This window comes from Ambystoma mexicanum, chromosome 10, assembly GCF_040938575.1.
Source record: "Ambystoma mexicanum isolate Mex_15411 chromosome 10, UKY_AmexF1_1, whole genome shotgun sequence".
Lineage (NCBI taxonomy): Eukaryota > Metazoa > Chordata > Amphibia > Caudata > Ambystomatidae > Ambystoma > Ambystoma mexicanum.
In genome coordinates this window covers 1,538,824,743-1,538,851,841 of record NC_090932.1, presented here as the reverse complement: position 1 = coordinate 1,538,851,841, position 27,099 = coordinate 1,538,824,743, and the positions used below count along the sequence as shown (strand labels likewise).

At 44.6% G+C, this 27,099-nt stretch overlaps 1 protein-coding gene across 1 annotated transcript; it reads left to right on the top strand.

Moving 5' to 3' along the window:
- The first annotated feature begins 1,474 nt into the window (after positions 1-1,474).
- On the top strand, positions 1,475-21,418 carry LOC138493356 (phospholipase A2, minor isoenzyme-like). The gene is made up of 4 exons (XM_069620411.1): positions 1,475-1,529; positions 4,339-4,501; positions 9,228-9,355; positions 21,149-21,418. Exons 1-4 carry the CDS (start codon positions 1,496-1,498, stop codon positions 21,268-21,270), a joined length of 447 nt encoding a protein of 148 aa, XP_069476512.1. The 5' UTR covers positions 1,475-1,495; the 3' UTR covers positions 21,271-21,418.
- The last annotated feature ends 5,681 nt before the right edge of the window (positions 21,419-27,099 follow it).

Sequence of the window (27,099 nt, the reverse complement as noted above, 5' to 3'; positions counted from 1 at the left end):
CAAAAAGGCTCAGGTGAGCGCACACCCACAATAGGATGGTCGAATTCCTCACACCTGCCCAAACAAATATTGTGTGTTTTCACCCACCTTGGTGACACAAAAGGTTGAGAGCGATGATAAACACATATATCAGAGAGTAACACAATATAGCATAACAAACAAAGCGTAAAGTGGCTTGGCACAACTGCATAGAATGCCATATCATATCAGATTCCAGCTTGTGAGCTTCGGGTTACTCTTAGACCCATACAGTAGATGCATGCACCTCTCATATTATTTTACTAGCTTAACCTTAAAATCAGTGGCCACAGGAAATGTGTGCCTGTCGACTGGCAGATGCATAGACAGGTTGCTAGGAAATCATTATTGAGGTCCTCTAGGCCAATCAGACTGTTTTCAGTGCAGTCAATAACTACTGGTATTGACTGCATTCTGAAAATTCTGTCTTCAAAAGCAGACAGAAAAACAACAATGCAATTTCCAGTCTTATTGCAACGAGACACTTATTTCTGGGAGGAATTTTCTTTCACGGAATGACCTTTGGCGCCCATAATAACGACCCCTCCCTTGGTCTTTAAGGCTATATTATTGTGCCTTTAATGTCTTTTATCAGCTCCTGCTTTAGAAGGGTGCTCCATGGTCAGTCGTGCTATATCTTGACTGGACATAGACTTGTGGAACAATCTTTACATCTTCCTTGCACCAGTCTCAGTTACTGCATCCTTTGGGGATTAAGAGAGCATGAAAGCCCAATCTGTTCTGAGTGGCCAATTTGTTAACTTCTGCCTCTTACAAGCTGCAGAAGTATCAAGAACTCTATGGGGCAGATTCTAAAAAATGAACTCGAATGAATGGAGGCGATTTTTTCATATGCACTCATTTCAGAAATTGCCACATTCCTGGGGGGCTGCAATGGCCTGCCACCTTGAATACAATATATTTAAGGCTCCCGCAGCAAACGTGGAACTGCAGTTACACATTTAAAAAAAAGCATCTAGCCGTGTCTGCTGCACACAGCCAGAGGCCTTTGTGGACCTGGCCGCACCTTTGATTGGCACAAGTGATGAGATGCGCGAAAAAGTGATGAGATGCGCGAAAAAAAGGTTTGCGAACCTTGCGCTCTACAATCATTGGAATTGATCAGTCATCAGATTAAAAGTATCAACAGTGCATTAACTCCCCTTAAAGGCAGAACTCCACTGATGGAGTGGTCCGTGATAGTTTATTCCAAGAAATAGTCATTCCTCTCAGTGAAAGGCTCCATGTGTTCAACATTCCGCAAAGCCATAGATTTTCCCATATGGTGAAGGTCAGACCCGCGTGGAAAGCAAGGGAACGATAGTGCAGGTCAGGCGAGCAGTGGAAACCCGCAGCCGTCACTATTATCTCTTTCCAGAGGGAAGGTCAGGCAAGGTCAGGCCCGGGAATAAATACCCAGCGGCCAAACCCCATATTTACAGAGTTCTCTCCTGGAACCAACCCACTCGCCAACACCATGAAGCTGCTCCTGATCGCCCTTCTCCTGACAGGTAACTACCCCTGGCTGTACTCCTTACACAGGGTCCTTCATATTTTAAGTCCCATTTCTAATTCACTCAACTCTCCTCTGTGCCACCTGGACTTTCACGCCTCACTGTAAGTGTCAGACTATTATGCAACTGTATGTAAAAAGGACGAGCATACTCGTCCTTGGCACTTAAGGGGCCTCATTGAAGAAAGTGCTTCAGGGACACAGGTTGGGGGCCAGGTACTATATGACTCTGGGTCGCTTGCAACCAGAGGCTGCAAGTGAGTGGGCCACAGATTAAAATACCTCTGGGTTCACTAAGGTGGCCATTTTAGCTCATTGGACAGTCTCATCAGCTAGGTCCCCTTTAATCTCATGGTGGAGTCACGTCAGGGCTGGGAGGGACGGGGTGGGGGGCAGTTCATGACAGAGTGACATTGGGTGGGGCACACAAACAGTCCTGCCAAGGAGGTATTCAAGGCACAGTGGTCCATTCTCGCCAGAGTTGAAGTGAACAGGGTCTCTTTCAAGCCAGGACACACTCTCATTAGGGAGGTGTTCTTATGCCATATCACAGTCTCATAGGGGTAGTTTGACTCCGCAGGGCGTGGGTCATAGCTCATGGCACAGTCTCCTGGGGATAGGTTGACTCTCCAAGGGTATGCTCTTAGCTCATGGCACAGTCTCACAGGGAGTCTCACAGACTCCCCAGGGCGAGGTTCTTAGCACATTGCACAGTCTCATAAGGGTAGGTAGGCTGACTCCGCAGGGCGAGGTTCCTAGCTGGTGGCACCTTCTCCTAAGGGTAGGCTGACTCCCCAGGGCGAGGTTCCTACCTACGAGGTTCCTAGCTGGTGGCACAGTCTCCTAGGGGTAGGCTGACTCCCCAGGGCGAGGTTCCTAGCTGGTGGCACAGTCTTCTAAGGGTAGGCTGACTCCTCAGGGCGAGGTTCCTAGCTGGTGGCACAGTCTCATAAGGGTAGGCTGACTCCCCAGGGCGAGGTTCCTAGCTGGTGGCACAGTCTCCTAGGGGTAGGCTGACTCCCCAGGGCGAGGTTCCTAGCTGGTGGCACAGTCTCCTAGGGGTAGGCTGACTCCCCAGGGCGAGGTTCCTAACTGGTGGCACAGTCTCATAAGGGTAGGCTGATGAGTCAGGGCGAGGTTCCTAGCTGGTGGCACAGTCTCATAAGGGTAGGCTGACTCCCCAGGGAGAGGTTCCTAACTGGTGGCACAGTCTCATAATGGTAGGCTGATGAGTCAGGGCGAGGTTCCTAGCTGGTGGCACAGTCTCCTAAGAGTAGGCTGACTCCCCAGGGAGTGGTTCCTTGCTGGTGGCACAGTCTCATAAGGGTAGGCTGACTCCCCAGGGAGAGGTTCCTAACTGGTGGCACAGTCTCATAAGGGTAGGCTGATGAGTCAGGGCGAGGTTCCTAGCTGGTGGCACAGTCTTCTAAGAGTAGGCTGACTCCCCAGGGCGAGGTTCCTAGCTGGTGGCACAGTCTCCTAAGGGTAGGCTGACTCCCCAGGGAGAGGTTCCTAGCTGGTGGCACAGTCTCCTAAGAGTAGGCTGACTCCCCAGGGCGAGGTTCCTAGCTGGTGGCACAGTCTCCTAAGGGTAGGCTGACTCCCCAGGGAGAGGTTCCTAGCTGATGGCACAGTCTCCTAAGGGTAGGCTGACTCCCCAGGGCGAGGTTCCTAGCTGGTGGCACAGTCTCCTAGGGGTAGGCTGACTCCCCAGGGTGAGGTTCCTAGCTGGTGGCACAGTCTCCTAGGGGTAGGCTGACTCCCCAGGGCGAGGTTCCTAGCTGGTGGCACCGTCTCCTAAGGGTCGGCTGACACCCCAGAGCGAGGTTCCTAGCTGGTGGCACAGTCTCATAGGGGTAAGCTGGCTGATACGACGTCCTTTCATCACAGGATGTTTTTTCGCGGGTTTATTTACCGCGATTTCTTTGCTGAAAAAATATCCCACGATGACATGACATGGAACCAAGCTGGTTCTTAACTTTTGGTGCAGTCTCATAGGGGTAGGCTGACCCTCCAAGGTGAGCGTAGCTCATGCCACAGTCTCATGTTAGTAGGCTGGTTCACCACAGCGATATTCTTAGCCCATGGCACAGTCTCCTAGGGGTAGGCGACTCTATTCTTAGCTCATAGCACAGTCTCCTAGGGGTAGGCGGACTCTATTCTTAGCTCATAGCACAGTCTCCTAGGGGTAGGCGGACTCTATTCTTAGCTCATAGCACAGTCTCCTAGGGGTAGGCGGACTCTATTCTTAGCTCATAGCACAGTCTCCTAGGGGTAGGCGGACTCTATTCTTAGCTCATAGCACAGTCTCCTAGGGGTAGGCGGACTCTATTCTTAACTCATGGCACAGTCTCATACGGGTAGGCTGACATGGCAATGTGCTTAGCTCATGGCACAGGATGGGCCTGGCTCTCCTCGTGTGAGTATTTGGGCTTTGGATGTGTAGGTTCAGTAAACAACCCACCAGTAGTAAAACCTACTGTTTAAATGAAAATGCAAACTGAAACCAAGAACACCACTGAGCAGTTCGAGGATAACACTTGTCAAATGCGGTCGCCTGGAATTACCAACCTGGGTAAACTTTGTTATAGGGAAATGTGTAAGCTCTTTGGGAGTTGTGTGCTTCTAAAATACTATTACGGCTGGGACTGAGTCGGTCACATCTTTACAATCTCCCAATTTCCCCTAAAAGTGTCCCACCACTGCCATGGACCTGGCCTGCTAGGCCGCGAGACCCCTGGTCTTGCTTTCTTCCTGCCTCTGATAGCCACAGCATACCTGACGTGGAGTCTCTTCTTCCTCTGCAGCGGCTGCTGCTCACTGGTCCACCCCGGACATCAAGGCTCTGTGGCAGTTCCGGGCCATGATAAAGTGTGCCATCCCTACCAGTGACCCTCTGCTGGACTACAACGACTACGGCTGCTACTGTGGCAAGGGAGGCAGCGGGACCCCACTCGACACCCTGGACAGGTGAGTGAACCACCTCTGAGTTTATGGCGCATTACAGCCAGCCGGTCCTCATCTTGCCACACCCTCACTTGGTTGAACCAATCTCACCACCCTGGTTAATCACTTCACTATCTTGTACTCACCCGCAACACAAATACCAGCTCGAAGGTAGCAATCTAACCCTCAGGCCTCCCAGATGATCCACCAAGACCTAAAAGTACCTTTTAAAAGTGAAAAGAGATTAGGGTTGAATCTGAACTGACACATCTAACCGTCAAGCATTCACCCTACCTGCTCCTGTAGCCCTGTCAATCTTTTATATTGATACCTGACTGAAAGTGGCGTCCGGGAACTCAGGAAGCAACTATTTGTTATGTTTCTGCTGTTGTCACTCAGTTTGGCCCTATAAGGGTTGTCATAAACCCTTACATTCGGTGTCACATGCTTACAGCTGTGTAGGTAAGAGCCGCAAAGTTCAGAACACTATAGTACAAAGCTCTTCTCTTCTCTTCTCTTCTCTTCTCTTCTCTTCTCTTCTCTTCTCTTCTCTTCTCTTCTCTTCTCTTCTCTTCTCTCTTCTCTTCTCTTCCCCTCTCTTCTCTTTTCTCTTCTCCTCTCTCCTCTTCCCTCCTCACCTTTCTGCATTGCTCTTTTTCTCTTTCTTGCTCTCACTATCTTTTTGTCTCACTCCCACTTTCTCTTTCTTGCTCTCACGTTCTCTTTCTGTGTCAATTTCTCTCTCCCTCTCACTTTCTCTTTTTTTCTCTCTTGCCCTCACTTTCTTACTTTCTCTCACACTTCCTATTTCTCCTTCCTGTTTTCTCTTTTGCTCTCTCTCAATTTCTCTTTCTCTCTCTATTTTAATTTCTCTCTCCCCTTCCCTCTTCCACACCCTCTCCATTTAGACTTAGAATGGGGCAGAATTGTGAAACTGCAATTCTGGGTGGGTCTGGAGAACCTGGAGAAGATGTACACAAAGGTGTCTTTCACTCTTTTCCATGTGCTGACATGCCTCAAATACGGCTTCCCTGCTAGTGAACCGTGCTCCTTTTAGTGACCAATGGAACAAACCATGGTTTAGTAACTGTTATTTGAATTTCCCAGCCTGAACAAAATAATCATGCTTTGGGTATAATTTCTTCAGATTTGGAGAAACTGCCATTAAGGGAGGTTATATTGCTGGGATCTCTTGTCCCGTGTTTTTTATGGTTGAGTGTAGTGCTTCCGTCTTTACAAGAGATCAGTGTAAAGGGCCCCTTCTTATGCGTGGAAAAGAAGATTACAAAATAACCATTGTTTTTCCCAAATGCCTTGCGATCCAGCGTTTACCATCCCACTGGTTCAGCCATGTTGAAAGTTAAAATACTGATTCTAGCCTTCCCGTCCAGATTGTCAAAATATCCTCAAATGTACAGATTGTCAAAATATCCTGCCGACACTACCTGTCCGACAAACTATCCCCCAATCTCTATCCCTTCTTTCCTGGGCAACCCCTGGAAAATCTGGCCATCTCCCAGGTTACTCTCCACACTGAATCTGTTGGTTGTCTCTATGACCATCAGTCTGGCTTCAGAGCAGCCAGAGGCACAGTAACTGCTCTCCTGAGCACCTGTGAAGATCTGCTCTCTAATCTTCATTCTAGCCTTCCTTCTGACCCCATCCTCCTTGACCTTTCCTTTGCTTTTGACATGGTCATTCACGCCGTCCTGATCAATCGACTCTGCGAAAACCTGGGCATCACAGATCAGGCCCTGGAGTGGTTGACCTCCTTCCTCCTGGACTGACCCTCCCAGGTCCAACTTGAGTCCTTTCTCTCTGCCACCTCTCTCTCCACATGTGCTGTTCCCCATGGCTCTAACCTCTCACCCTAGCTTTTCAATGTCTACCTGGCCTCTTTGGTCCAATCTCTGCCTTCTCCTCTAACTTTCAATGTTATGCGGATGACACTTAGCTCACTTTCAGACTCCCCGCAGACTCCCATCCTCTCTCGCTCATTCCTGACTGTCTATCTGTGATTCAGGATTGGTGGCCTGCAACGATTTCTGCATTAATGCCAGCAAGACGGAGATCCTTCTCACTGGTAGCCCTACTCCTACTTTCCCTCCCTCACACTCTGGCCACCCTCCTTGGGCCTTTTTCTTTGCCTTCCTGTGAGGCAAAAAACCTTGGTGTCATCTTCGATTCCACTCTCTCCTTCTCTCCTCACATCACAGACCTTGCCAAGAAGGCCCACTACCAGCTGCACCTCCTCAGAGGTATTCTTCCTTTTCTCACTCTCCCCCAGAAGCTTACTTTCTCCAGAGCCCTGGTTCTCTCTAGGCTGGACAACTGCAACAGCCTCTTTCTCTGTCTGCCTTCCACTACTTTCCGCCCTTTGCAACTAATCTAGAACAGGACTGCAAGACTTATTCATGACCTGAAGCCCAGGGACTGTATCTCTCCAGCCCTGAAATCTCTCCACTGGCTCCCGGTGGCTGCAAGGATCAAGTTCAAGACCCTCTGCATCATCCACAAAGCTTTATGGGACAGTGGCCTGTATTACATCCAACTCTCTCTTCCAAAATACCTTCCTTCTCGTGCCCTTTGCTCAGCTACCTCCAACTCTCTAGGTGCCAGACACTTCTCCAGACAGAGAGTGGGGGGTAGTTCTTTCTCCTCTACAGGCGCCTCCTTCTGGAATGATATCCCTGCCCCGCTCAAACTTGAGCTGGACCACTGAAATTCCAGAAGCCTCTCAAGACCTTCCTTGTCTAGTCTGCTTTCTCTCTGTCTCTCCCCTGCTGACCTACCTGTTTGCTGCACCGGCAGGTTGATTGGCTACCACCAGAGTCTCACTGGGTACCAGGCTCTTCCATTATCAGTCTCCCCTGCTCTGCCTCCAGGCTTACTGTGCAGGTAGGAGCTGTAGCTGTAACCTCTACAGCCCCTTGCATCCTTGCACTTATCCAGAGCCGTGCTGCCCTGGCAGCGCTCACTCAGAGCAATCCTGCATTGATTGCACTTCCCCTATTTCCCTCTCCCTGGCACTTCCCATGCACTTTTTTGCGCTGTCCCACTTGCATGATCTGAATGACACAAGGCCTAGTAAGATCATTTGTCTTGTCCTGCCTCTGTCCCCCACCCTTGTCTTGTCGCACCTAAAAACACTTGTGTACAGGCACGTTTTAAATGACATATCATACCATATCATTGTATTTGCACCACAGGTGGATATTTCCCGAGAATGGTGAGTTGCCACATAGCCATTGTTTTTCAAAGTCTCCCATTAACATATTTGCCAAACCCTGTGCAAAATATGCACCCATTTCTGTACCCTTGTCTGTAAGTAAAAATCCCCACTACTCCCATGCAGCATGCATATTGCTAATTCAACAAAATTGTGGGGATGGGTCATATGTTCACAGAATGCGTCAGTTGCATTATTGTTGCTTCTCGTGTAATAATGGTGTATAATGCATTAATATCAAAAGACACTCAGAGATCAGATTGTGTGTTAAATTCCAAATTTTCCATGATGTTGATGACATTGCGTGAGCCAAAGAGAAAAGATTTAGGACCTCATTCCAGGTATTGGGGTCCGGCACCCTTTACGGACCACCATAATACAATGATGCCGGTAGGTGCCACGGATCCCCCAGCAGGCCAGACCTGCCGGCTTTTTTCAGGTCCCTACCGGCATGGTTGTCACAAAAGCTAGCAACGGTGCCGGTGCTTCCGTGTCCCCATTTCCATGGAGTCCAATCAGACTCCATGGAAATGCGGAGTAACCATTGCCGCCTCCCCTGTCATATTCTGGTGGCACCGGGATATCAGGCGGTAGTACTGCTGTTGCGCGGTTGCCGGAAACCCACCGCCTACCGGTGGGTTTTCCAGCAACCCCAAAATGAAGGCCCTAATCATCTTGGCTAAGGGTTGGAGAATTTGATAATACGTTTACTGATTTTGTACAAGCACTCAACTATAGCCAGCATCCTGGATGGCTGATAAAGTGCCTATGAAGGTTTGGAGCCACAAAGAATGTAGTAGTTTGTGGGTCTTTCACATCAAGATAATCATGCTTATTTTGGGGGGCACACTCCTCACTATGTTCCTGGTTTAAAATGTCCCATGCTAGGGTTTGTGTTTCATGTTAGTGGTAGCTAGGCAGGTTTGGCTAATGCTCTATGTTATTATTAGGGTCATGTGCTATTTCATAAGTGGGAGACATTCATTACTGCAATGTCACCCATTTTACTTTCAGGTTCAATAAATAATACTTGATTCGATATATTTTCCATCAAAGCTTTCTGTTCTACTTTGTTCAGATTGTGAGATTGATAAATAGGAATCGTATGCAGGTTTTGTTAACATTTAGTAGGAATTCTCTTGAAAGTGTGTACCACAGCTGGCATGTTTGTTCCAAAGTGATAGAGGTGGACCTAGACATGAAATTGGTGTTCATTTCTTCTCGTACCTCATTATGTGTATAAAAAAATAGTTTCAATTTTATTGTATGAAAAAATATATGCAATTCTATTTTGTTTACGTTATGGTGTATAATTGAATAGATACAATTTATGTTGCTGCCTTTATTTGTCTGTTGGTATATGCCATTCAACTTCACGCTGCCTGTATTTGTCAATACATGTCCTCCTTTGACAATATCATACTGTTAGTATGTGTCTGCATGTGTCAATAACACCATGAGTCCACCTAAGCATCACACAGTCCCCTTATTGGGTTGCATGTTTCTGTCCTTCTCTTCCAGATGTTGCTATGTCCATGACGACTGCTATGGACAAGCAATGAACCATCCCGACTGTAACTGGGTCTTTGACAACCCCTACACCGAGAGCTACAGCCACACGTGCTCTGGGACCAGCATCACCTGCAGCAGTATGTACAGCAGTCGCCTTTTTGCATGTCTTTTCCGTTGGCAGTGTTTCTACGCCATCCTTTGTTCAGCCTATTCACATAACTTCCTCAGTCACTGCTCCACCTCCCACTAATGGGTTGGGTCTGAGTACTTGCATTACCACAGCATGGAAAAACAGGGCTGTATGGCATTTTCATCATGATTACAACCAACAAGAGGGTTCAGATAGCCAATGGACAATGTAGTTAATAACCATGACCATATAGCAAAATTGGAAGTGGCAGGAAAGGTTTGATGTGTTTCCAACCTTCAAATGACTTTTTTCTAAGTGAAAGAGCTCCTTATTCCAGAGCGAAGGGGCAAGTGTTGAGAGTGCACCACCTCCTGTAGACCTGCACAAACTCCCAAGACAGACAGAAGACCCATATGGGTCTTGGTAGACAAACGAGAACATTTATCAGCCACAGACTTTCTCTAGCTTCATCCAGCATAACTGGCCTGAGCAAGGGCGTTGAAGCTCACTGCAGACCTCTGGGTTACATTCTGCTCCTCTGAAGTAGGCGCCACATGATTACAGCACACAGCAGTATGTGACTGAGGGGGACACATTCTTCACTCATCGAAATAGGAGTCATAGGATCAACGACACAGCTGGGACCCAATTAAATATACACCAATCAGAAACTCACAAGTGCATATCTTCCAATCAGAATAGAGTCACACTAATCTATAGGGAAGTGTGGAAAATTCTATACAAGCTGTGGTCCTGCTGAGTTGCTAGTAGGGCTATGACAGAGGCAGAGGCCAGACAAGCCGCTCTCTGATGGAAATTCCAATTGGCCACTTTCACCTTGGTCCAGTTGCTGGCAGATGGATTTCTCAACATCTTCTGAACTGCCATAGAGGCAATTCCAGTTGATTTCAGGTGCATTTTTAGGACTGGTGTTTGGCTTCTAATGGTGTCTGTTGGGTTCAGTTGGTGTATTAGTTCATCAGTAGAGTTTGGATGGTCTTTTCCACTGAAACTATGTGTGCAGCGTTCGTGACCTGACCCACTTGGGTCATTTTTTTAGGACATTGGCCACCTTCTTGGGCACATCCTACCTAGTCCTACTCCACTTATCTTACTTGGAGACTTTAATCTCCATCCCTCCTCTACTCATTCTGCTTCTCATTTTCTAGCCATACTTGATTCACATCTGCTCTCTTCACTTCCTACTCCTCCCACTCATACTTCTGGTTCCACTCTTAACTTGATTTTTATTTCCTCATGTACTGCTTCTTCTATATGTGCTCTACCTGTCCACTTATCTGACCATTCCTTACTTTCTGCTTCGTTGCTCCCACTCACTTCTCCCAGTATCTCCAGTTCTTCCTCATCCAATACATTCTTTAGGCGTGACTTACGCAACTTTAATTCCTCGCTCTTCTATGATACCTGTATTAACTCTCTTCTGTCTCTCACAAACTTTTCTGCTCTCTCTGTGTCCGCTCTTTCATCTCTTGCTTCTAGTCTTGATCAACTTTATCCTCTTTCTTCTTTTCAGCCTACTCTCAAACCTGGCCAACCATAGCTTTCTCCCCATCTCTGTTCTCTGCGCTGTTTTCTTTGTCGCCTCGAAAGGCGATGGCACAAACTCTGTTCTCCCGTTAATGATGCCACTTATTTTTCTTATCATACTCTTTATGTCACCTGTATTAACTCTGCTAAACGCACTTATTTCTCTGACCTTCTCCATACTCAATCTACTCACCCTCGGCGTCTCTTTCAAACACTAACTCGGCTTCTTTTCTACTGCTTTACCTGATCCTTCTATTAATTCATCCTTATCAGCATCTGATCTCGCAGCAAATTTCTTTTCTTCTAAAGTTCACTCCTTACGTCAGGATATTCTATTGTCACCCTCTTATAACTCCTCTCCTTCATTATTCCCTGCTCCTTCCAACACTGTCTCTAACTTCGCCCCTGTTTCTGATTCTGAGGTGGCTCTCCTCTCCTTTTGTCTAACGCTCACCCCACTGATGCCCCTACTAACTCTATTCCTTCTTCACTCATTCCCAAAATCTATCTGCTTTTGGTACCCTTTCTTACCTCTTTATTCAATATATGTCTCTCCACTACTACCTCCCCCTCTGCTTTCAAACATGCTATTATTATTCCTATCCTAAAAAAAAACCTACAGCTAATCCCCTTCTTGTCTCAAACCTTCATCCTATATCTCTCTTACACTTTTTATCTAAACTCCTTGAGCGTCTTGTTTACTCAAATATCTCCACATTCGTGTCTGGTCTATCTCTTCTTCTTCCCACTCATGTCTCTTTTCACGCGTGGATTTCCTCTTACTTTTCCAATCGCACATTCGCTGTCTCCTGGGGTCGTAACATCTCTTCACTTTTTCCTCTGGATCATGGTGTTCCCCAAGGCTCAGTTCTTGGTCTGTTTCTATTTTCTTTATATACTTCTTTCCTTGCTCCTATAATCTCTTCTTTTGGACAATCACACCACTTCTATGCTGATGATACTCAGCTCTTTCTATCCTTCTCCTCTTTTATGCCTGACATTCACTCTACTCTCTCAATTTGCCTTTCTGCAGTTAAATCCTGGATGGCTCCCATTCTCTAACTCTGAACGCCGGAAAGACTGAAGTCTTATTCTTTCCCGCTAACACTCTCCTACCACAGTCTCCTCCCCATTTATTTCTTTTCATCCCTCCTGTCTGTCTCCTCTGCTGCCCGTAATCTTGGTCTCTACTTCGATTCTAACCTTTGCTTTGCTCATCATATCTCTCTCACATCCTGTACCTGTTGATTTCATCTCTACAACATTTGCAGAGTCTGACCTTTTGTCACTTTCCATGCCACACATCTTCTTATCTCATCGTTAATCTTTTCTCGACTTTTCCATTGTTCTGTCAGGTTCTTTGGTCTTCCTCACTCATGCTTTGCTCCTCTTAAATCTATCATTCGTCTATTCGTTCACTCTGTCTTCTCTCTCATCCTGACTCGATTTCTTCTTCTCTTACCTCACTTGGTTGGTTGTCTTTCTACTCTCAGGTTAAATACAATTTTCTTTGCCTAGTTTTTAAATCTCTTTATGGACTTGACCCTGACTATTTTGCATCTCTTCTCTCATTCTACTCTCCTTCTAGTTCTCTCTGTTCCTCGGCTCTTTTTAGACTGACCATTCCCTGTCCTCCTTGCGCTCAATCCCGCTTTCATTTGTTAAAGCTCCTTGCCCCTCTTCACTGGAACATGCTCCCTCTGTCTCTTCGTTCTATTACTTCTTACTCTTTGTTCCATTCCTCCTTAAACACTCACCTTCTTCAGTACCCTGATTGGTTCTTACTGGCTGTAGCTGAACTATGATTTACACCATTGATTTTTTTTTTTTTAAATTTTGTTTTATTTTACTTGATTCAATTTACAAAAGAAATTTTTGCAAGAAAAATAGACATTTTCCCTCCTTCCCTACTTTTAATTGTATGTTCCAACCCAAAGATAAATATCGACAATGAGTGAAGGAAAAAAGAAAGAGAGATTCCTTGACACCAGACTGGTTGTGGTCGTGGGTGACCTAACGATGGAATGGTCCATCGCCCTTCCAGTCTGAGTGTAAATAGGATAGGCAGGGGTCTCCAACTGGTCTCATTCCTAGATTTCAAGTTTCAAGTTCATGAAAAATTGTGAGACCGCAATCACATAAGAGGTGTTGTCTCCCTCTATTAGTTTATTCCACCAGTCCTCTTCTCCACATATAGTCAACTCCTTGAATATGTGGCCAAGGTGTCTACTTCTCAGGTCCATCAAATTTGTACATGTCAATAGTAGATGTCTCAGTGTCTCAATTTGATTTGTTTTTTTACAGTAACGACAGCTGTTATCCAATGAAATTTTTCTTATCCCTCTGATTTCATTTGTTAGCAAAAGGTTCATTCTGAAGCGCATAAACATGTTTCTTAGACGTCTGTTTGGGAACTTTTTTAGATAGTTTGACATATCATTTATGCCCCTTGTTGTAGGCGGCTGTTGGTTTATTAATTTGCTTCAGTTTTCCAGAGATGTCGCCTGAATCCAGTCTCGTTCCCACAGTTTATGTTTAACTTTATCTGGATTTTGTATCAGTTCTTCCTCCGAGCTATCTATCTTGTCCAAAGTTTTTTGATTTTCTATCTCCCAGTTCATCAGAAGGTTACTTCTATGATCTTCAAGTTCAGCACAGATAATAGTAGCTACATTTGGACATTTGCTGATTTTAATCTTTCTGTATAGCATTATTGTATTTCTTACCACCATCGACTCTAATGATTGTAGTCCCAATTCTTGGCGTATGGTTGAAACAGGCGTCGATGCTGGTAGGTTCAATGTGCTTCGCCAAAAGAGCCCTTCAATACGCTTCCAGAATTTTCCGGGGATCATCAGCATTGCATCTGCTCCATATATTAGAATGGTACCACTTTTCCCTTATAGAATTGTATCAAGGGAATTATTGTAAATTTACAGAATCTTCCGTCTATCATTTTAGCCTGAGTGGCCAACTTATTTGTTTTTTTCCAAGAGATGTTCTTGCTCTTGTTTGTTATTGCTAAGGATTACCCCTAGGTACTTAAATTCTTTCACCTGTTCGATCTTCTCGCCTTCCAAAGTCCAACTGAAGTTATCAGTGCATGGGTTATGTTTTTCCATAATCATGACTTTGGTTTTAGTTTTATTGATTTCCAAATTGTTCTTCTTTATATAAACTGCCAACTCATTTAGTTGGTGCTGAAGTCCAATAGGTGTAAAATCCAATAAAATAAGATCGTCTGCGTAGAGTAATCTGGAGATCTTAGATCTTCCTACTGTGGGTGGAAATGAGCGGATCTCTAGTTCTCCATCTTTGATATTCCAGAGCTATGAATTAAATAGCGTTGGGGCAAGAGGGCACCCTTGCTTTACTCCTCTGGCCGTGGTGAATTGTTCTGAAAGGCACCCTGCTTGGTTTAGACGTATTCTAATAGAGGTCTTTTGATGAAGAGCTCTAATGGGTTCCAAGATCCCTTCCGGGCAGCTTTTTGTTCTTATTTTTCCCATAGGATTTCCCGGTTGACCTCGTCGAACGCCTGGACCAGGTCAACAAATGCCAGGTGTATTTTTGGGCTTCCTTCATGGATCTTACTTTTTAAGATGCTTACCAGCAAGATGTTTACAGCTGTCCCTGCATCCTTCACAAACCCAGATTGAAGTGGATCTTCATTGCCCGAGATTCTTGCCCAGTTTTGAAAGTTTTCCAGGAGTAGTGAGCCAAAGATTTTTCCAACCACATCGAGGAGAGCTATTGAGCGATAGTTCTTAGGTTCCTCTCTAGGGCTGTGTTTATATATCGGCACGATAGTTGCTGTTGTCCATGAGGTGGGTATGGATCTATGGAATGTACACTTCTTTATCACTTCATGGATAAATTCCACCCATTCTTCTTTATTTTCTTTTAAATCAGCGTTTGTGATGCCGTCTGGGCCAGGACCCCTCGAGTTGTTTAAACGTACAAGTTTTCTCATGATGTCGTCCCGCTCCCATGTCGTCGCCCAGGAGATGTTTGAGGGAGCAGATGTTGTTGTATTTTGCCATCCAACTTTCTGGAATAAATTACTAAAATGTTTCGTCCAGGCCTCTTCTCCGACAAAATTATTTATTGCATTTGCTCGGGTCCCCGAAGTTGTTTTTATCAAGGTCCAAAAATCTCTATCATTTCCTGCTAAATATCGTCCTCAGCATTGCGGCAGCGTCTGCCTGGGCAATTGTTGCTCTATGAAGCCATAACCAGCTTTTATACGAACTTTCCGCCGCTTTTACTTGGTTCTTCATTTCAGGGGTATTTATTTTTCTTGCAAGACGTTTAAGTTTTCGTAGTTTTTTCCTCTCCTCCACAATGCATTTGTTAAATTCGTGTATATGGTTTTTTATCTCACGATTGGGCCACACTTTTTTTTTTCATAGATTTTTAATAGTGGACGATAATCAATGTTGTCTTTTTCTATTATCGATCCACTTTGTCGATTTAATTTGCATATGGCAGTATATGTAGTTGTTAATTCTTCCACTGCCTTAGTCTTGTGCCTCCTTTGCACTCCTCAATCTCAGCAGTCATTGTTGGCCTAATAGTCCTTATATGTGTCCATTTTGCCTTTAATAAATTGTGATCACTATTAGATGTTTTTACCACCTCAAAATCAACCATAATCCTCAGCATTTCATTAGAGACAAATATGTGATCTAAATTTGCCTTCTGGTTGTTTCTTTCCCACGTCGGAATTGGTGGGCCATCACTAAGCATCGTTGTTTCTAAACCTTGGAGGTCCCATGCTGACATCATCCCCTTCCATAGGTGGCCTCGGACCATGTTTAGGGGAATTTTTTTCATAGTTCCCTTAGCAACTTTGGTTTTAGGGCAGACCGCGTTCAGGTCCCCACAAAGAATAATACATTTCGGGGCCCATTCTAAGTGTGTTTTTTCTAATATGCTGTTTCCTGTTTTCAGAAAATCTTCGTTCTTAATTGCCGCAGGATTCCAGTAGGTATTTATCAAGACAATTATTTCGTATTTTGTGCTTTTTTTAATTGTTGATGTCTACCGATGTTTTGGTCCATCTTAAAACGGATACTTGGAAGTGGGCGTTAGAGACTTCTGTTTTTATATGTTGGATTCCCACACCTGATCTAATGGCCGTCATCAAACCTGACGCTGGTCGACCCTTGCCAGAAAAGGTTGCCGGGGCTAGGAAGGTTTCGTATCCCTCCAAAAAGGGTTTATGGGTTAGCCATGTCTCTTGGAGACATAAGATATCAAACTCCCCAAGATTGACGTCACATTCTGCCAGGAGGTGGGTGAAGCCTCTGGTGTTCCAAATTCCCATTACAATGGTATCAGTCTCATCTTCCGTCCCTCCTCCCCGCACTTGGTCTGTGGGCTCCCTAACTTCTCTGAATGGCTAACTCTTCTTACTTAGTACTTTTGAGATCCATGACCATCTCTCGACCACATCTTCTTCTACATCCTGAGGGGTGTTCCTAGCTGTTGATCTGTTTTCCCTTGGTAGATCTTCTTGTGGAAATGTTATTGTCAGGCTCCGAGAGGGGCCCTTGGGGTATCTTCCATTATTTAAAGGGTCCAAATAAGGAGTTTTCACTGTTTCTGCAATTGTCCGGTTTCCTCTTTGGGTTGTCTTCTCCTCTGTGTCGAGCTGTAATGATTCCGAGAGCTTAGCATCTTTCTGTGTGACCCTTTCCTTAAATCTCCGTAAGGGGCCTTTTGAGCGTGCCCGCACTTTCTCCAGTTTAAGTTGTGCACTTTCTTGTGTTTCCCATTTGTTGTTTTCATGGTCCCGATGTTTATTTCTTACGTGGTACTCACACAGACCGTATCCCAGCATTTGGAAACTTTCCTGTTCCGCTGTTATCATGGCCCTAATTATTGGAGATGGAATGTGCAAATAAACACAGCTCTTTTACCCGACGTACTGAATTCCACAAATCTGATATCACCAGAATTAATCTGTCTCAGATTTGGTATACATTTCATGAGGGCCAGTGTGTTCTTCCTGTTCAATATCAATTTATCTCGTGAGTCACCCACACGTTCCAGTTTGAAGGACCTTTCACTTCCATTTTTTTTGCTATATGGAATATAAACCTCTTTCTCGTTTTCTGAGTTGTTATTTCTTTTGTTTCTTAGTTGTCTCTCAGGACGTGAGTCTCTTTGGTTTCTTTTTCGAATATATTCTGTCTTTATCTTATTAACAGATTTAACTTCCTCCCGTGTCTGGTTTTTTGAGGTTCTTTTTGGGCTTCGTGATCTGCTTCTATAGTTCCTATCCCTTGGATTGCATTCTTTCTCTCTAAATGGAGATCCTCCTTTGTTTCTTTCTCTCGTTGGCGTTGTATCCCTTACGCTGGCCGCTTGAACCCCAGCGACTATTTCACGCCGTTCTTCTAGGGTGAGAAAAGAGCTGCTTTTGTCTTTTTCTACCATTTCACTATTTTTAACTTCACGTTCTATTATCTCACGTTCCAATTGGTGCTTCTCTAGATTGGGGTCTATATCCCCGCTTTCGTCGGAATAAACCGACAAGTCCATAATGTCAATGCTTTCTTCATGGTCTTCAGTGTCCTGTTGACATATAGTTAACGGTGCGACTTGAGCTGATTTTTCCCCCATTGGGAGTTCTACTTCGTGAAAAAACACTGATCTCTTTTTCATTTGTTCATTTGACTGCGTTTTCTTTTCCTGGGGATTACAAACTTCCTTTGTTGTCTTAGTGTGAGCTTGATTTCTTTCTAACGTAACCACCCTTTGTCCGGCTTTGGTTATGTTTATTTTTCCATTTTCAAAAAGCGGATATGTTAATTGTTTCCTTGTTTGTAATTTAAAATGTTCTGACTCAGAGTTCTCATTTTGTGATTTATGTTTTTTTCGCCTCGGTTTGAGGCTCTCTTCTTCCTACATCCTCTGCTGATGTTGTACTTAGCCCATCTTTTTCCAAGGTCAAAACGACACACCCATTTGTAGGCTGTTTCTTAATTGGTCCCTTCAGTTTTACCCCTTGTTGGTTTCGTACTTTAGTTTGGGGGACTTTCTTGAGTTCTTCTCCGAGATTTAGAAGGGGGATGTCGCTCTCTTTTGTCATTTGTGGTTCACCCGGCTGGTCTCCTGGCTCTCGATCCAGTTCATTTCTGACTTCTTTTAGTGTGACTTCGTCTGAGTAGCGATTGAGTTGTTTTTCAGGTTGCACCGCAACGTTTCTATGTTAGTTTGTTGGCCAGAATCTCTGCTTATTACGTTATCGGGAGCATGAGGTTTTCCCCCCCTTAATTCCATAGCCATGATAAAACCTTCAACATAGGTCATCTTCGTGTGGAGCATTGCTTCCAAGGTTAGTTGGTCCTTTAAAGTATCATGTATGGACTCATACAATTTACAAAATGGATTCATTGCGATATTTATTGCTGACATTATAGCAAAAATGTCAGTTTTTTTTATTGTTGGTTCCTTCTCATTGTCAGTGGTCACCGTTGAGGATCTTCTATTTCGTGTTGGTGTACTATTCTCATTATTCTCTGTCCAGTTCAAAGATCTTCTATTTTGTGGGGGGGATCTTGTGTAAGGACCTGGTGTGGGGCTATGGACAAAATCGTTAGCCCTTACAGATTTTTCCCTTTGGAGTTCCTCTTCTGTAGTTGTTATTTTTTCTAGAATGTTATCTTGTTTTTTCCTCCCAGATCCACCCTCCAGTGACAGATCCCTTGGGTTAATTCTCACTTGAGGTATGATTCTGTCTTTCGTTGAAGTTGAAATGACCTTTTCAGCAGCTGGGGTCTCCTGTAGAGGATCCCTTATGAGGATCTCACTCCCCCTCGGGGCAATTTCGTCTATTATCCCCACACTGGGGTCCTTCGGTGTGTGTTGGTCGATCTCATTAATACTGTCGAGTGCGATTACTCCCTTAGATGTGCAGGAGCTCCCTTTGGCCGGTGGTTTCTGTTTCACCGTAGAACAATCGCTCCGATCTTCATGTGTTTTCTCAATTTGTATGTTATTTTGGGATGGCAGGTTCATAGCGGGCGACACCCCCTGAAATTCTGGATCTTTGAAGTATCGAATTCCAGGTTTTAAGGTGGCTCGAGGGGAGGCTCTTCTCATCCCTGACCATACAAACCTTGGCTCTTGCATACTGTCTTATGTTTGGGAAATATCTCCCTCCAGTAACTCAGCGTCTGATAGTACCTCCCTTTGGTCTTGTGATTCCATTGATGTTTTTTTGAAAAATCTGGCTACTGAGTTTGCAGAGTGCTTGTTTGCTTTTAATCTGAATTTGGCTTTCCTCACCGTTCTTTTAGGTTGTGAACCTAAAGTGTTTTCCTGAGATGGTTTCTCCTTCTCTATTGATGATTTTGATTTGCTTTCTCTTTGTTTTTTAACTGATTTTTTTGAGATATTGTTTGATGACGGTTTCCTTGGTGTTGTACCCTCCTCACTCTCGTTGGGTACGCTATGTACTTGCGGTAAGCCAATATTCTCGGAGTTATTGTCACTTAGGGGGACCACCTTTTCTTTGTTTACTGAGTCCTCCTTATGTGGCTCTTGTTGTTGGATAATTATTTCTGAGACAGCTTTGTTGCAAATGGTAATTGTGTTGTACTTTTCGAGTCATCTGTTGTTTTTTTCCCCTCGTTACATGTAGGTGGGGGAACATAGTTTTGGGCGTGACTGTCACCCGAGTCCTCCCTCAATTCTAGGTGGATTTTGTAGAGTGGGTCCTCCCACTGACACAGCACAGTAAAGATAGAGAGCAGACTGCCACAGACTGCTTCCAACCTCAGCTTCCAAACTCCGCGTCCGCTCCGCAGACTGAGGTGGGTTTTGTAGAGTGGCTCCTCCCACTGACACAGCACAGTAAAGATAGAGAGCAGACTGCCACAGACTGCTTCCAACCTCAGCTTCCAAACTCTGCGTCCGCTCCGCGGACTGCGGTGGGTTTTGTAGAGTGGGTCCTCCCACTTACACAGCACAGTAAAGATAGAGAGCAGACTGCCACAGACTGCTTCCAACCACAGCTTCCAAACTCCACGTCCGCTCCGCGGACTGAGGTGGGTTTTGTAGAGTGGGTCCTCCCACTGACACAGCACAGTAAAGATAGAGAGCAGACTGCCACAGACTGCTTCCAACCTCAGCTTCCAAACTCTGCTTGATTTTATGTACTGTTGATCTCCTATGTAAAGCGCTTTGGAAAAAGGCACTATATACAGAACAATAAAAATACAAACACTACTAATAGGTTTTAGTGTCTCATTAGATTTTAGTGTGTTGATGTAAAGATCAGAAAAGAAGAAGGGGTTGTGTGCACTAATACGGCTTCCTCATGGAGATTGAAGAGTGAACTGTTTGACAGCACTGGTCAGAGTGTGGATAGAGCCTGAAAGCATAAGGGAGCTGTGATTTTAAAAGCGAGAGACACACCACACATAGACAGATGTGAGGGACACAGAGACACACACCAAAGCAGGTACAAATGGGGCAAGAATGTGCAGGAGTGCAGGGGACATGATGTACTTGGTAGTGGTTGAGTTGAGGTGACTCAACCGAGAGATGTTTGTGTTCAGTGGATGCTGGAAGGAAGTCATGGGCGCACAGCTTCAAATGTTTGTATGAATCCATGCCTAGACCGAGCTGGAAGGTTCAAGTTCTAGACCGAGATGGAGGGTTAAAGTTCTGGCCAATACCAAATGCCTGGAACAATCAGGGACACGACCATCAAAAAGCTTGAAGCATCGCTGTAGCCATGGCATCAAGTCTCTGAAGATGAAGGTTGGTCGGGTGGAAACTAGTGGTCTAGATTACTGAGGACACGGACTGCTAGTGGTTTATTGGTTATATAAGGTCTTCATAGGGTCTGGTTGGCATAGCATGGACATTAGGGCTCAGCAAAGGTCCAGGTAGTAGAATTCATTTGAATTGACTCAATGAGGGGTCCATGGACAGGGTCATAGTTGTGAAGAGGCTCTGCTGGGCTCTGAGCATCATTCAGGCTGAAGGCTAAACCAAGTACAAGGTAGTATGATGTTGCCAGTAAAAGAACAACATATGTAAGTTATAATCAAGTTAATAAAGAAATATACTGAGGTTGTTGGGGTAAAGTTGAGGTGCAGCCCTTAGGCAACAGGGATCCAGTGGAAACGATTTGCAACTGGTAAATTGTATCTTTCCCCAGGGCTGAATCTCTCTTTTGTGATCCTGTGTCCCTCAGCTCTCCCCATCTCAGCTCCTCATCTTCTTTCCACAGGTAAAAACAACCCTTGTGAGGCATTTATCTGTGAGTGCGACCGCGCTGCCGCCATCTGCTTCTCCAAAGCTGGCTACAACCCCGAATACAAGAACGTGGACACGAAGAAATACTGCCAGTAAAGATCACCACAGAGCACAACCTGCCCAACAAAAATACCTGGGCGCCATAGTAAGATTAACAACATTTCCAGAGCAAGGATAATCCAAGACCAACCATGATACATACAGAAGCAGGAGGTGGAGCCCTTTCCAACATGGTGCCTGTGCTCACCCTCCTGTTTCAACTGCCTTTATGGGACAACCGACATTTTATTAGCTTTTTCTGATGAATGATCCTCATGGTCTGTCCATGTAGCAAAACAAAATAACCAAGGACAGCTCATGAAGCCGTAAATCCTCTCTTTAACTTATCTGTCCTCGATCATTTAATAAACATGTTTTGAAAAACGATGTCATGTGTACTCATCTCTGTTCAGGTGATCATGAACACCATTGCTGTGCAATAATTAGTGACTTTCCACAGCTAGAGGTCCATTGTAGGCAAGTTTGTTTGTTTGTTTGTTTATTGATTTGATAATGCGCCCCGAGCCCTTGAGCAGCTGGGCGCAGCATTACAGGAATTCTCAAAGCTTAGCTACAATGCCTGTCACAATTTAGTGCATACATGTAGTTACAATGTGAAATACATAAAATAATACATCAAACAGTACAGTCATTTGATACAATGTGGATACAGTGAGTGAGGTGGAATAGATATTGGCTATTCCTAGAGCATGGAGAGGGTATGTCGGATAAAAGTTAGACTAGCAGGACGTAGGTTAGTAAAAGCCTGTGGTTACAGCTATGAGTAGGAAGATAAGTAAGTCACCGTAGTGCTGTCAGGTGCTTTGATAAGGTTGTCAGAGTGAAGAGGTTAAAGGTCGTTAGAGCGAAGCCATTTGAGGACATTGGTTCTGAATCTAGTGTAAGGTAAGGGCGTCTAAGGTCAATAGGGAGTGTATTCCATGCTTGAGCAGCTTTAACTAGGAAGCTAGTTCCTCCCGCCGTAGTGAGTTTAAATCTGGGGATGTCAAGCAGGAAGGTATTGGCAGATCTCAGAGGTCGGGAGGTGAATTTCCTGGTGATTTTTTCCGATAGGTAGGGGGGTGCTAGAGTGTTGAGACATTTAGAGGTGAGAGATATAGTTTTGAGGAGGATTCTGTCCTTTATTTTTAGCCAATAGGCCTCTTTCCTGAATTTAGAGATGTGCTCTCTATGAGGGATGTTCAGAGCTGCTCTTAGAGCGTTGTTTTGCAATCTTTGGAGTTTGTCAGTGACATACTTGTTGGCTCCTGAGTACAGGGCATTGCAATAATCTAGTCTAGACATGATAAGTGCATTGGCCAAGGTGATGCAACTGGCATTGGATAGGAATGGTCTGGCAGCTCGGATCAATTTACAGGTGTAGGCGGTAGTGGAGGAGAGGGAGCTAACTGACTTTTTTAGGTTAGGAGAGGATTCCAGGTAGAATCCTAGAGTTTTGACCTCAGCCATAACCTTAATGATATTGTTGTCAATGTTGAAAGATATATAGTTTGGGGTTAGTTTTTTTAAGTTGAAGTCAGATCTGTGGAGTAGGATCTCAGTTTTGTCGTCATTCAGGCAGAGGCCGTGGGTTGCCATACATGCCTGAATGAGGATGTATATTTTATTCACCAAGGCCAGGTCTTCTTCATAGTTGCCAAAAGGGGTATGAGGATCTGAGTGTCATCTGTGTAATTAGTGTAGGTGACACCCAATCTATCCAACTTGTCAAATAGTGGCTTGGTGAAGATGTTATACATGGTGGGTGATACACAGGATCCCTGTGGGACTCCCCATGTTATTTGGATAGGATCAGCGCAAGAGGAGGTAGAGAAGACTCTGATAGTTTGGTTGGGTAAAAAGGATTGAACCCAAGCTATGGCTTGTCCTGTGAAGTTGGCAGCAAGCCTTAGGTGGCTACATAGAACTGCATGGTCCACCAAGTCAAAAGCTGCTGATAAGTCCAGCAGTATCAGCAGGGAGGTTTTGCCATTGTCTTTTAGCTCCTCGATTTTAGTCTTAAGGTCTAGCAGGGCTGTTTCGGTGCCATGGAGAGGGCGGAATCCTGATTGTTGTGAGCCTAACAAATGATTCGTTTCTAGGTAGTCCTGAATTTGTAGGTAGGCTACTTTGTCAATAATTTTGAGTAGGAAGGGTACAGTGGTGATGGGTCTTTAGTTAGTGGGTATTGAAGGGTCAAGAGTTTGTTTTTTCAGTAAAGGGAGGACCCAGGATTCTTTCAAGTTGGTAGGTACAGTGTTTGATTTAAAGGTGGAGTTGTTAAGCTTTGAGATGAAAGGGCCTAAGTCTCTAGCCGGATCCTTTATTATTTGCGGTGGGCAATTGTCACCCTTGCAATTGGAAGGTTTCAGGGAGAGAATGACCTTTTCAGTATTGACGATTGAGATGGATTTGAAGCTAAATGGTGTAATAGTATTATGCTCAGTGGACGGTGGTAGTAGTTGGTCAGCGATGGGCAGAGAGCCTTTTTTTTTAGTTATTTTGAGTTGAAGGGAGGACATTTTATTTGATAAGGCGTTCTGTAAATTAGTACACCATATCTTGTCCTTTGGGACAGTGTCAGCTGGTTGTATGGGGGATTCAATTTCACGGAGGATGGAGAAGAGTTCTTTCGTGTTTGATTGGGCCTTTGTGATTCTGTCATCAAATAAGTTTTTTTGTGTTGATGATTTCTTTCTTGTAATGTTTAGATAGTTGGGCTAATTTGGCTTTATTGTTGTCAGTAGGTGAGTTGCGCCAGATAGTTTGTAACTTTCTTTTCTGTTTTCTTAGGTCATTAAGTTAGGGGGTGAACCAGGCATTTAAATGCGCTTCCTGTTTACTTTTGCGCAGTTTAGTAGGGGCAATGATGTCTAGTGCTTTGGTCATGGCAGAGTTAAAGGTGTCCACTAGGGTGTCAGGATCATTGTTATTCTCCAGGCCATTAATAGCGGGGATGAGGAGCGGGATGAGTTTTTCAGCAGTGACATCTTTTTTACTTCTGGCAGGTAAGGGGGTATCATGCTGATAGTTTTGGAGGTGAGGAGATCAAGTGAGGCGGTGAAGTTGATTAAGTAGTGGTCTGTCCAAGGTTGTGGGACAATGTCGGTGATGGCAATGTTGCAATTAAGTTCAGATACCCAATTGAGAGTTCTGCCCTTAATGTTGGTAGGTAAGAGGACTTTTTGGGTAAGCCCGTGGTCGTTGAGTAAGGCTGTTATTGAGTGGGCGTGCTTATTGTCTGGGTTGTTAAAGCCGATGTTAAAGTCATCCATCAGTAAGGTTTGGGAGTGGTTTTTGCGTGTTGTTCGCTATAAGGCTGGTGATGTCCTCTTCGAAGGTTCCTAGTGGTCCTGTGGGCCTGTAAATCAGGTCGATGGTCAGTGTACGGTTGTTGGAAAGCATCAATTTAGCTGTGAGTATTTCACAGGATGAGCAGGAAGGCGAGTTGGCAAGTCTAATAGGTAAGGTATTTTTATAGATGATGGCTAAGCCACCGCCTTTAGCTTTTGGTCTATCTGCTCTAAGTATATGGTGACTGTCAGGTACAGCTAACATCAAAGTAGGTCCTGCCGCCTCGTGGAGCCAGGTCTCTGTGATGGCAAGTAGGTCTAGGCTGCCATTACTTAGCATGTCAGAAATTTCAGGGGCATGGGCTACCATAGATCTGGCGTTGATGAGAGACCCAGTTAATGTCAAGGTGCTCTTAGGGATAGGATTATGTGAGGGTTTGATTAAATGTTTGCCTTGATTAGGGTGCTTCTTTGTGTGAAATTGGGTACGCACCAAGTTTGGGATCTCTTTTTTAGGATCCTGTGCACACTTAGCTAGGTAGTATGGGGTGGGGGGGAATCCGGTAGCATTGTTATTTCTTTTAGGTTCGTAGAAACGAGGTAGTCATGCCCTAAATCTAATGTTTCTGTCCAAAGGTGGGCTTGTATTTTAGGTAGCGGAGGCCATGATGGTGAGGAGCCCAATCTTAAGTAGGAGGGTATAAGTGTTTAGGTTTTTGCTCATGGTGTTAGGTACAACTAAGTTAGGATTCTCAGTGGAGGCAAAGAATGACTTGTGCCAAATAGATGCAATGGAACTGAGAGGTTCACCTACATTTAAGGTTCACCAATGTGCGAGATCGCATTGAAGGCTAAAAATGGCATGTGCAAGTTAAGCAGTATATAGGGTTCACCTAAATTCAAGATTCCTACTAAAGGCTAAGATGGCGTGTGCAAACAGATGCAATTGAGCAAGGGGTTCATCTAATTTCAAAAATCACACTGAAGGCTAAAAATGGCATGTGCGGGTTGAGCAGTAATTCAAAATTCACAGTAAAAGCTGAAATGGCATGAGCAAGCAGATGCAATCAAGCAAAGGGGTTCACCTAAATTCAGAATTCACACTAAAGGCTAAAGATGGCATGTGCAAACATATGCAATTGAACAGAGGGGTTCACCTAAATTCAGTATTCATGCTAAAGGCTAAAAATGGCATGTGCAAACGGATGCAATTGAGCAAAGGGGTTCACCTAAATTCAGAATTCACACCAAAGGCTAAAGATGGCATGTGCAAACATATGCAATTGAACAGAGGGGTTCACCTAAATTCAGTATTCATGCTAAAGGCTAAAAATGGCATGTGCAAACGGATGCAATTGAGCAAAGGGGTTCACCTAAATTCTAAGTTCACCGTAAAGCTAAAATGGCATGTGCAAGCAGATGCAATTGAGCGAAGGGGTTCACCTAAATTCAGAGGTCACACTAAGGCTAAAAATGACATGTGCAAACAGATGCAATTGAGCAAAGGGGTTCACCTAAATTCAGAATTCACACTAAAGGCTAAAAATGGCATGTGCAAACAGATGCAATTGAGCAAAGGGGTTCACCTAAATTCAGAATTCACACTAAAGGCTAAAAATGGCATGAGCAAACAGATGCAATTGAGCAAAGGGGTTCACCTAAATTCAGAATTCACACTAAGGCTAAAAATGATATGTGCAAACAGATGCAATTGAGCAGAGGGGTTTACCTAAATTCAGAATTCACACTAAGGCTAAAAATGACATGTGCAAACAGATGCAATTGAGCAGAGGGGTTCACCTAAATTCAGAATTCACACTAAGGCTAAAAATGGCATGTGCAAACAGATGCAATTGAGCAAAGGGGTTCACCTAAATTCAGAATTCATGCTAAAGGCTAAAAATGGCATGTGCAAGCAGATGCAGTTGAGCAAAGGGGTCCGCTGCTAGCTTAGGGCTCTACTGGGAGTACAACATAGGGCTTAATGAGGTGTGAGGGTGGTGGTGGGAGGGCTTTTGGTTAATGTTCCCTGTGTTAGACCCCGATTAATGGTGAATAAATGTGGATGTGGCATTTAAGTTAAGGCATAAGGCTGTGCAATGTATGGTGCTGAGTGATGTGAGGACATGGGGCCCTCATCTTCAATCTCATAGTCGAGAGACGTTCATGCCATCTTCACGTGAAAGCATTTTGACTGATACTCAGTTATAGTTCAGACATGTTGCTATTCAACCTCAGTCACAAAGACCAGATATGCTGATAGCCATCTTGAGGTGCAGGCATATCAATGCACACATTTTAGATGTGGACATATCAATGCCTATCTTCAGCCACAAACGTGTCGATGCTCATCTGCAGATGCAGATATGTCAACGATCTGGTGCTAACAAACAAATGCATATCTTGAGGTGCCAACATGTTGATGCTTCTTTTCAGTTGCAGAGATATCAATAGTCGTCTTTTAGGTTCAGACATGTTGGATCACATCTTCAGGTGCAGAACTGTTGATGCTCAGCTTTAGGTGCATACACGTCAATGCTCATCATCAAATTCATCTTGGGGTGCTGACATGTCCACGATCCTGCTAACATGA

Bases quoted from the DNA above. Each gene is read 5' to 3' on its own strand.
- LOC138493356 (XM_069620411.1), top strand. From the start codon at position 1,496: ATGAAGCTGCTCCTGATCGCCCTTCTCCTGACAG. The intron at 1,530-4,338 runs GTAACTACCCCT...CTTCCTCTGCAG, and splicing joins GATCGCCCTTCTCCTGACAG to CGGCTGCTGCTCACTGGTCC. The intron at 9,356-21,148 runs GTATGTACAGCA...TTCTTTCCACAG, and splicing joins GACCAGCATCACCTGCAGCA to GTAAAAACAACCCTTGTGAG.